The 10,337-nt window shown below is 33.9% G+C and overlaps 3 protein-coding genes across 4 annotated transcripts; 2 read left to right on the top strand and 1 right to left on the bottom strand.

Moving 5' to 3' along the window:
• Positions 1 to 301: 301 nt before the first annotated feature.
• On the top strand, positions 302 to 1,829 carry Papst2 (adenosine 3'-phospho 5'-phosphosulfate transporter 2). The gene is made up of 3 exons (XM_073985924.1): positions 302 to 1,251; positions 1,312 to 1,493; positions 1,563 to 1,829. Exons 1-3 carry the CDS (start codon positions 466 to 468, stop codon positions 1,717 to 1,719), a joined length of 1,125 nt encoding a protein of 374 aa, XP_073842025.1. The 5' UTR covers positions 302 to 465; the 3' UTR covers positions 1,720 to 1,829.
• On the bottom strand, positions 1,671 to 3,269 carry Pop5 (POP5 ribonuclease P/MRP subunit). The gene is made up of 3 exons (XM_073985926.1): positions 3,118 to 3,269; positions 2,814 to 3,054; positions 1,671 to 2,021 (listed from the first exon to the last, which is right to left on the bottom strand). The coding sequence occupies exons 1-3, from the start codon at positions 3,135 to 3,137 to the stop codon at positions 1,845 to 1,847; spliced, it is 438 nt and encodes a 145-aa protein (XP_073842027.1). The 5' UTR covers positions 3,138 to 3,269; the 3' UTR covers positions 1,671 to 1,844.
• A 132-nt stretch (positions 3,270 to 3,401) lies between these two features.
• On the top strand, positions 3,402 to 7,281 carry Vps33B (vacuolar protein sorting 33B). Of its 2 annotated transcripts, XM_073985921.1 has the most exons (3): positions 3,402 to 3,562; positions 3,625 to 3,958; positions 5,535 to 7,281. In XM_073985921.1, exons 1-3 carry the CDS (start codon positions 3,402 to 3,404, stop codon positions 7,053 to 7,055), a joined length of 2,016 nt encoding a protein of 671 aa, XP_073842022.1. In that variant the 3' UTR covers positions 7,056 to 7,281. The 2 variants fall into 2 exon arrangements, with proteins under 2 accessions (XP_073842022.1, XP_073842023.1); XM_073985922.1 differs by lacking the exons at positions 3,402 to 3,562; positions 3,625 to 3,958 and adding an exon at positions 5,345 to 5,461.
• Positions 7,282 to 10,337: the final 3,056 nt, after the last annotated feature.

The following is a 10,337-nucleotide window of genomic DNA, read 5'->3' as shown; positions in this document are numbered from 1 at the left end:
CTGACAGCAGAGTAGTTGCGACGCGAGGCATCAGCCACAAGAACTAAAAAAGTAGTAGTTCGATAAGAGGTCTTTCCAAAGTCTTTTCATTTACTTAAAAAAAGTAAAAGTTTTGAACCAATCCCATTCAATTGTATGTTTTTCGAATTAAAAGAACGCTTTTCGAGTAAAAGATGATAAAATTTAATGATTAATGAAAATAAAGGGTTTTAACATGTTTTTAATTCCTTTTTTGACAGTCGTTGTGCGTTGCTGCTGAAGTTGCCATTACATTTATATCGCAACTGCTGAACCCTACACCGGCGCATTCGCATTGTGAAATGTAAACATGAATATTGTTGACGTTTACACCTATTTCGTCTCGTCTTGACGTACATCTCTCAAGTTGAATTTGATCTGTGATAAAATTTTCGCAAAATATGTTGTGTAGTTTTTAGAAGAACATTAAGAGGAACCACTTATACAATGAGTAACACCAATGTAATACAAATAAGTGAACAGCATTCCAATGGTAGCGGAGGACAACAGCGGAAATCTTCTATAGATGACCCACCGGAAATGCGAATATTATGTTTTGAATTAACCTACTATAATAAAACAACACAATTTCTCCTAAGTTGTGCCGGAGTTTTTGTCCTATATTTGTTGTATGGCTATTTGCAAGAACTCATCTTCACAGAGGAGGAATTCAAGTCTTATGGATGGTTTCTAACACTTATTCAATTTGGCTATTATATATGTTTTGGAGTTGTAGAACGTAATGTCGAAGCAAGGCGGAGTGGAGCTACACAAAGAAAAATACCTATGAGAACTTACGTCATTCTTGCCACTTTAACTCTTGGAACTATGGGTCTCTCAAACTCTAGCCTGGGTTATCTGAATTATCCAACCCAGGTGATATTTAAGTGCTGTAAATTAATACCCGTTATGATTGGTAGCATTTTAATACAAGGAAAACGCTATGGACCACTAGATTTCGCAGCAGCACTGGCTATGTGTGTTGGTTTGGCATGGTTTACTTTGGCCGATTCACAAGTATCACCAAATTTCAATCTTTTTGGTGTAGCAATGATATCGGGAGCATTGCTATGTGATGCAGCTATTGGTAATGTACAGGAGAAGGCAATGAGAGAGTACAAGGCAGCAAGCAGTGAAATTGTATTGTACTCATATGGATTGGGATTTATATATTTGTTTGTTATTATGATGGTAACCGGCAATTTTTTTAGTGACTTTGCTTTCTGCCTGCAAGTGAGTAGAACAAATAACGAATTAGTAATATTCCTTTAATGAGTAATTCACTTTCCACAGCACTCCAAAGAAGCATTCTTCTATGGCTTTTTGTTCAGTCTTTCCGGTTATCTTGGAATACATTTTGTTTTGGCTTTAGTTAAAAGTAGTGGAGCGCCAGTGGCTGCTACGGTGACAACAGCTCGTAAGGCTGTTACGATTGCAATTTCGTTTATATTCTTTAGTAAACCCTTCACAATACAGTGAGTGATTATGCTTTCCTTTATAAATATAAAAATCAAGTTTCGTATTTTTTCTCCTTTTCTTTACAGATATGTTTGGTCTGGCCTAATTGTTGTTCTAGGAATCTATTTAAATGTTTATAGTAAGAAAAACAAGCTAACACTTAACGATATCAAACATAAAATTAAGCACATAACTTTCAACGGACGAACGTCAATATCGCGTAAATATTTAGTAGAAGTTTAATGCAAATTATAATTACAGTATAACTCAATTTTATACCAAATTATATTTTTAGTTTAGAAAAATATTTTTAAGTGTATAAAAAAACTATATAATAAAATAACTGCAGCTTATTTATACAATTATTTTTAACTAATGTCGAATTCCATAACACGTTTGATCATCTCTTGTCTTTCTTTGGCAGAAACGATCTGTCCCACCATGCGATCCAAATAGGTTTGCTGATGCTTTATAATAAATTTATTACATTGCATTATAGTAGCCCCTGTGTAAATAGTATTGAACTTGGCCTGGACGTCACCAACCTAAAATGTTTATGGATTAATTAAAAAGTTTGTTATTATTAAATCAATTGGGAAATTTGCATTGAAGGGTTATTCGAAGTTTCAATCAACCAATTAGAAAATGTTTTTGGCTTTATTTAGTACATGCTAAGCTCTGAACGGGTAGATGTCGTCACCATGAAAAAAATATTTAACATTTATGGAGGATATCCATTTTTCCGGAGATATGGCCCTCTGAAGTTCGGAAGCTTGACTTGTTTATAAGGTCGGGTACTTAGAGAAACTTCTACTAAAGACGATTTTGTTCCCGTACCATAGACTAATGAATTTATAGACGATGGAATGCTCTCACCGAGTATGTTCGAATTGAGCGTGGTAACTAAGAAAATGCCAAAAAATACAAGTTAATAAATACTTTGTTCTGGCAAAAGACTACATAGGGTTAGTTTTTGAACGATAAAAATCGTCTTCGAACTTTTTTGAGTTTTCGGCTTTATGTGACTTGACCGCGGAAAAATTGAGTAATACGTCGTCTATAAATTCATGTATCTATACCCATACCCTACTTTTACACCTATCCGTAAGGGAAAGTCTTAAATTCCCGAAAAATTTACAATTAAAAATATTTTTTCTTAGCGTTTTTCTCCATCTTGTCTATGAGGAGGTCCAGAAATACCAAAATACTGTCTTAAATTTCTCGTATTATTGAAAATCTAAACCATAACTTACAAATCAAATTTCCAAGTAAATCTAGAGGGTTTTAATCTGAACTTTACATGGAAAATTATTGTCATAATGTCGGTAGATACTTACACTAGTGATTAACGGTAATATACTGGTAACAAATCTATAGGAATGATGTGAACACCGCAATATTGCTATTTTCGTCCTCTCATTGCAGTATTTAACACGAAACCCGTGTTCCAGCAGACCCACTCCATATGTACCGTAATACTTTTCAACGTGAGCCAACACACATTTAGCCAATATCTGTTCCTTAATGTAGAGAAGGTTAAGATTAGTGTTCTTGGGAATAATTCGCACGACAATGTATCTGGAATAAGATTTTTCGCATTATTTATAACATTCTAATTAATATACATAGAAATTTATTTACCTGTTTTTTACGCGTACCATTTCTATTATTTCTTTTGGCTGATTTGTTTTTACTATGTGGAAGTGCAAACACACAAAAAAGCGTTCCTCTAGTGTCGAACAGCTGATCAGCTGTTTCAACTTGTTTTACCCTCATTCTAAACAAACTAGTTTTTTTAATTCTGCTTTAATCTGTTATTGACCATTTCGTTTCCTTTCCCTGTACGCAATAACGTAATCCATATTACTCCTACTCCAAAGTATCTTTTTGTAATTTGTTTTGTTTGTTATGTGACAACTGTCAAGATGCAGTCTTCATCACTGGATAAGAAATTACAGGGATTTCAACTTATAGCACAAGAGAAATTACAGGCCATTCTGTGCTCTATACCTGGCAAAAAAGACTTAATAATCGAACCAAATCTTATAAAACCTTTGGAACATATTTGTGCGGCATCATGGTTAAAGTATGACTTCATTTAATTGTCTGCATAAATGTCCATTAAAGCGATCATTTACATCATTTTAGATTGAAAGGTATACAGCGGATTTTTAAACTAGACTCACAAAATGCAATTACACGTTCCTCAGATCAAGTTCAGTTGTATATGATACGCAGTGACCTGGAAACATTCAATCGTATTATTGATCAAATCAAGTTAATCAGAAGCACTGAAGCACACTCATCATTGTCGGATGATACAAGTTTCAAATATTATCATATTATTTGTGTACCATCCTGTTTTGGATATTTTGTTCAGCTTTTGGAACATGAAGGTCTGTATGGAGTGGTGGGTCTTCATAGATTTAGCTGGGATTTTATTCATTTGGATGAAGGACTGCTAAGTATGGAAGTGCCTAATGTGAGTATTGGATATATCTTGCAAAGCTTACTTATTTAGGTGACCTGTGGTAGATCGTTTATTCCATAAGCCGAACTTTAAATTAGCATTCGACTAACCAGCGCATACGTAAACATTATACGTATCTATTCTATTCTATTTTAAATGGTTCTTACTTTATCCGCCGAACTCTGATTTAAATTAGCCGATTCTTTGGAGATGCCATCTTTACCAAAAATTTGCAACAACAAAGTTATTCTTATTGAAATTGTATTTAGCATCTATGTGTGTTTTACGAATTGTATTTAAATGCTGAAGAAAATATAGGATCTTTCACGACTTGATTGCCGATCTTATAAACGTGGACAAGAAAGGTGAATAGAAGAAGATAACTTTTTCTACCGTATGTACCTAGGGGATGGATTCTGATCCACGATATGTTGGATGCGATAGATGATAGTAGAAATTGGAACAGGTTATTTTGATGCACTGCAAGCATCCTTGTCTCCTAATGTAGATACGACATCTGCACATAGCCGCTTGTTGTTGATTACAAAGCCTTCAATAGAGTAAAGCCGAAATAAGGGAGATAACAAGGAGGTTGTTATGGTTCTAACAAATTTGCTGGTGTATCCGTTTATGTTTTCTTAAAAAATTAATATAAAAGCGTTAAGCTTATAGGTTTTGCGTAGTTTAATAGGTTTGTGTGTAATTGTGAGGATGATGTTGATTTGGGAGTAGATTGTATAGATTTGAGATCAAGTCTGTTAAATAATTGAAAATATACCAGTAGTGAAATTCTGTAACTTTTTGTTTGGTTACCGACAAAAATGGTAGAAAAGCCGGACCTAAGTTAAACCAATATGACTCTGTTGCGTCTAGGAAGAATGTAATTTAAACTCTATTTAGATTATATTTATTGATCACTTGTTGGACAGCGTTGGGGTGCAGCCTTTTAAATGTTGCGGCGATTTACGCTCGGACGATGTTCGATGGTTTGACATCTTGGATGTCCGGTCCTAAGCATTTGTAGTACCTCCGGATGAGTCTAGCCGTTACACAATGTAATGAGTGAGATGACCAAGCCAATAGAATGTCCGAAGGAACTGTCTCGTGAGCTGCATGTTATGTTGCCTCGCTGAGACGATCCTCGTTTCCTATTGTATGTAGATTGTACCGCATTGTTTTGTATAGTTTGCAACCGTCGCCATTGCTTGTCACCACCAAACAACGGATCTGCCCAATAGGTGAAATAAGGTCTTCTTGTCAATACCCATAAGGACTTTCACCCCCAGTTTTTGTAAATTTTTTTATTCTTCTCACACGAATTGTCAAATTTTGTAGATCGATTTACTCGCTTTAGCGCAAATGTAGAGCGCTTATTTTTAAATGAGGAATCCTTAATGATATATGGAACGGGTATACGAAAAATTAGATGTGTATGTCATCTGGGGGCTGAGCTATGAATGCCTAAATTATTACGAATATAGACGAACGAACAAAAATAAGTTACAAAAACTGGGGGTCAGTATCTTATTCCTTTTTTAACCTTTGTTTAATTTCGTAATTAATAAATATCATTCTATTCTCTTTTTAGGTATTTTCCTCAGCTTTTATGCGTTCGGACTGTTCTCTAATTCCCACAATAAGTCACAGCTTACGTGTTCTAGAAATTCTTTGTGGACGTCCTGAATTCATTTTGACCTATGGCGTACATTCGGAAAACATATTAAATATGTTGAATAATTTAGGACCAGTACCAAAAAAATCGAACGATACCAACGATTCTGATTTCTCTGCTATGTTAATAATAGATCGTGACAAAGATTTTGCTTCACCTTTATTAACACCTGCCATTTATTCCGGACTTTTACTTGAAGTGTTCAACAATAATGCTGGTATGCTTGAATTGGATCTAAACAAAAATAAAATTTTGCAACAAAAATTATCAATATTTTCGATACAAACCAAAAGGGATAACGAAAAGCCATCCAACAAAGCGGAACAAAAGAATGCTGCTAAACCATCTTCGATACGTTTGAGTGGAATGCATGATGAGATTTATTTGGAAAATCGGTACAAACATTTTGCAGCAGCCAGTAGTCAAATCCGTCAACAGGCCAAATCAATTAGCATGGAATTGCAAAAATTGAACAATATGAAACTGGATGAAATGCACGATTATGTCAATCGTAAATTGCCAAAAATTACTGAAATGAAAACAAAATTAATGCGGCACCTAAATGCCAGCGAAAAGGTGATCGAAATGCTTGGTTGCAATTATCGAAGAGTTCAAACACTAGAAGAGGACATATTAAATAATGTATCACGCAAGAAAATTCTTGGGGACATTGATGAACTTTTGACCACAGATGGTCATAAATATAATACGTTGCGGTTGCTATGTTTGCTTCATATTTGTGCTGGCATTACATCTGATGAACTATCGCAATTCATTCGAAATTTTTGCAATTACTTTGGATTGCAATATTTAGTGGTGTTTCAAAACCTAGCTCAAGTAGGACTGATACCCATGCCCGGAGAAGATCATACGAATGTATTGTCAACACCACTAAATAAAAAAGCGACAAAACTTCTCTCTAATATTCCCCTCAATATTCCTAAATTCCAACAGACACCATTTCAGGCCAATGCCAATCGTTTGAAACTTATGGTATCAACAGCCGGTGCAGAAGAAATGGACAATGTATCAATGGGTTCATCATCTTCAATTTCAACCACGGCATCGTCCACAGGGAACGTGTCTGCTTGTCCAAGTTATGTCTTTAATCGTCTGTATATACCGTTAGTCGCCCAGTTATGTTCATTTCTTTTGAAATCAGCCAATATGGATGATTTCGTTACAAAAATATCGATGATCGAACAAATTCAAATCAATGGCCAATCATTAAAATCTTATGGTCAGGCTGTAAAACAAGGCAATGCAAAAGACTTACAATTGAAAAATCGAAATATTTTTGTATATATGGTGGGTGGCGTTACATACTCTGAGATTGCTGCCTGTAATTTGATATCGAAGTTAACTGAATCTCAGGTGATTATTGCATCAGATTGTATACTATCTGGTAGTGAACTGATAGCTGCAGCATTTAGCTGAGGAGTGTGAAGAATTACAATATAACCAAGGACACAAACAAATGCACATGTTTACATTTCACAAATATTGTACAAAAACGTAAATTTGTATATTTTTGGGAGAAATTTTATTATTTCTAACTGTTGATCATATGTATTTACATTTTGCATACTATAAAAACGCTCGACATTGTGGAAAAATATTTATTAACTTTATAAAATAAAATATTTTTATATTAAAATACAAATACACATGTTTATATATAAAATCGCTCTTATACTCAAAGAGAATCCAAACTCAAAAACTATTTAATATTTTTTTTTATCCATATACTTCTCCAAATGCAATATTAAGTCTGTCTGGTTACTTTCCCAGCAAGAATTGTCCAGCAAGAACTTTCTCAGAGAGTAAGGGGTTTTTATTCTCTTTTGCTAGAAAATTTTAAAAAGTAAACAGACACCTTCCCAGCAAAAACCAGCAAGCAATCAGCTGACTTGCCAAAACAGAACAATTTGTCCGCCAACAAAGGAAGCAAACACGTTGTATTTTATTAAAAATAAAAAAGAAAATGAAACAAAAAAGTATTTTTCCACTTTACAAATTTGTTCTCCATAAAACAATACAATTAGACTATGTTATTTCCACAATAAAATTGTTTTTAATGTTCACAAACATAAATCAACAAAAAACTAAAAACAACTGATTGATTGTTTTCAGGAAGAAGAAGAGCTTGCAAGTGCTTGCTAGAAGAAATTTGTCCAGCAAGAATTTGCAAGCTCTCAGTGAAAGAACTGTCAAAATGTCTCTCTCGAATCGCTCTCTTTTGCTGGTTTTTTGTGTTAACAGACGGCTTCCAGCAACAATTGGTACAAATTGTTACAAATTTTAGGGTAACCAGACACAGCTATTGATAAATTAAAACTCGCCCAGTTATGGCTTGGTTACTGGAATAGTAACTCAATACGACGATTTTATATTTGACTTAAGTGGTGACCCTCACTTGTAAATTTTAGGAAATGGAAAAAAATTGTATTGGCCTATTTTAAAGCATGGGTGACCAAGAAGAGAACAGACAAAAATGTGAATGCACGCACGCTACAAAACAAAAACAAATCAAAACATTATCTCTCTTTCGTACGCTCTTTCTATGCATTCGGGTCGTATGTGTGTAAATTGCCGAAAAACTTCGGCACCGCCGTGCCAAAGAAGAACACATTTGTTTAAAAGTATAAAGGTAAGGTCACATTAGGCAAATATTTGGTACAAATTCGTTTTCCCATATTTGCCCAAACAAATGTGAATTTCATACAAAATTTTATTTGTGTTCACATTACAGGCAAATATTTGACACATTTTGTTTGTTCAAACAGTGACAAATAACGAAATGGGCAAACATGTTTGCCGTGTGTTCACATTTGAAGAGATATTTTCACCCAGAAATTGTTTGAGCAAACTGCCAACAAATATAAAATTATTTGGCCGAGAAAAATAGAGAGAGAAAAAGAGAGAAATAATAAAAATGGCGTTGTGTTTATTGTTTGTTGTGGAGAAGGCAAATCAAAGACCAAAAGGTTGGGAATGAGTGCCTTGTCGGAATGAGTTCATTTGTGTATTGTTGCGAATGTATGTATGTGAATTATGGCACATTGTGCCTTGGAAAATTATTTTTATAAACAGCTTTCAATTTTGTTTATTATGAATTCATATTTGTATTTAAATGTTGTCAACGTAGTATTTCAACCAAAAGGGTGAAGACAGTTTACCATGAAAACGTTTTCTATTAATGAAAATAATATACAGGTTATCAAGATAATGTGTTTAAAAACATTATCTTGATAACCTGTATAGAAAACGAAGTTTTTTTGTATTGACTTATGAAAATTAATTTTTTTTATAAAAAAATCGCACTTTTTGTAAAATTAGTTGGTGAAGTTTGTGAAGATAATATTGGGCGTATAAATAAAAATCCATGTATAACAATAATAGCCAAATGAAAAACAGTGTCAAATTCAATATGCGGCACTTTGTTTGATTCTTCAAAAATTTTCGAAAAAATTGACATTTTACCGCAGCTATTTACAGCTTGCCACGGTAATATTTTTAAAAGAAAGAAGATTTTTTGTACTGATTTATTAAAGTTGACAAATAATCGGGATTAAAACGTCGGTTGTTGTTTTCAAGACAGTATTGGATGTAAAAATAACAAAACTAAATCTGCGTAGCAGTACAATTATAACCACCACCAATAATTACGTCACAATTACTATTGTAATGTATGCCAATACGTCTAATAATTTCTGAGGTTTTGCGTTTTTCTAAAACCCACCATTTTTGATGCGCATCCGGTTTCAGTAGCACCCATCAAAAATATGTCTATATACACCTATTTCAAACAGATTCTTCAGGAACCGCAGATGTGCCTCCACATTCTCTTTTTGGTAAAATCGCGTATAAAGGATTCCATTTATGTAAGAAATGTTAAAGAAAATCGCGGTTTAATACGCCGATTCGTCAAAATACATTTTCGCCGATTTTCGTATTTTCAAGGTATCTATATCCGCGGTTTTAGTCGATGGATTCGATCGCGGAAGGTCTCATTAGATCCGTCGCGTAAAAAAACTAAATTCACGCGGGGTACAAAGGAAATTGAATAACACTTGTAAATTTTAAACTCAAAAAATAGGTTTTTTTGAAAAACCCCGAAATTCCGGCTTCAAAATGTCAGCATCAATTTTAGGTGGATGCAGTGGATATATCGAAAAATGATACACTAGTATCACATTGCCCATGAAGTATTCTTTGAGTCTTTCTTTGAGCATATGTCTATAAAATGTAAGGTTAAGCCAGAAATCAGAAGGGAGCATAAAAAAACTTGTTGGCTTCAACCCATTTTTAGCTATCTTTCTACATTGATGCCAACACAGCTTCCACGTAAATTAATTTTTATGGTCGACCTTATGGATATAGATTTTCAATCATACTATATAGAATATGTTAGCAGTTCGCGGATTCTGAATGGGTGAAACTCGGATTCATCGATTGTAAAACATTTTTGGTTTTTTAAATCCCTCACCTCCCATTTATTTATTTCTTTATTCACTAATTATTGACTTCGTATTATATATTTACAAGAAATTTCGTCATTTTATGGTCATATGCCCCTTTTTAATATGTGACAACAATGTGTTTCAGCAGATGTTTGCTCTTGTTTGCTCTTACAAACAAATTGTAAGACCAAATAAATGTTTGTCAAAAAAGGAGGAAAATATTTGCTGAACGGTGTTCACATTAAGAGCAATTTGG

This window comes from Musca autumnalis, unplaced genomic scaffold (assembly GCF_047663935.1).
Source record: "Musca autumnalis isolate F117 unplaced genomic scaffold, ASM4766393v1 scaffold_4, whole genome shotgun sequence".
Classification (NCBI taxonomy): domain Eukaryota; kingdom Metazoa; phylum Arthropoda; class Insecta; order Diptera; family Muscidae; genus Musca; species Musca autumnalis.
This window is presented reverse-complemented; position numbering and strand designations above follow the sequence as displayed.

Bases quoted from the DNA above. Each gene is read 5' to 3' on its own strand.
- Papst2 (XM_073985924.1), top strand. From the start codon at position 466: ATGAGTAACACCAATGTAATACAAATAAGTGAACAGCATTCCAATGGT. The intron at 1,252-1,311 runs GTGAGTAGAACA...CACTTTCCACAG, and splicing joins ACTTTGCTTTCTGCCTGCAA to CACTCCAAAGAAGCATTCTT. The intron at 1,494-1,562 runs GTGAGTGATTAT...TTTTCTTTACAG, and splicing joins AGTAAACCCTTCACAATACA to ATATGTTTGGTCTGGCCTAA.
- Pop5 (XM_073985926.1), bottom strand. From the start codon at position 3,137: ATGGTACGCGTAAAAAACAG. The intron at 3,055-3,117 runs GTAAATAAATTT...ATCTTATTCCAG, and splicing joins ATGGTACGCGTAAAAAACAG to ATACATTGTCGTGCGAATTA. The intron at 2,022-2,813 runs GTAAGTATCTAC...TAAACATTTTAG, and splicing joins TATTACCGTTAATCACTAGT to GTTGGTGACGTCCAGGCCAA.
- Vps33B (XM_073985921.1), top strand. From the start codon at position 3,402: ATGCAGTCTTCATCACTGGATAAGAAATTACAGGGATTTCAACTTATA. The intron at 3,563-3,624 runs GTATGACTTCAT...ACATCATTTTAG, and splicing joins TGTGCGGCATCATGGTTAAA to ATTGAAAGGTATACAGCGGA. The intron at 3,959-5,534 runs GTGAGTATTGGA...TTCTCTTTTTAG, and splicing joins TAAGTATGGAAGTGCCTAAT to GTATTTTCCTCAGCTTTTAT.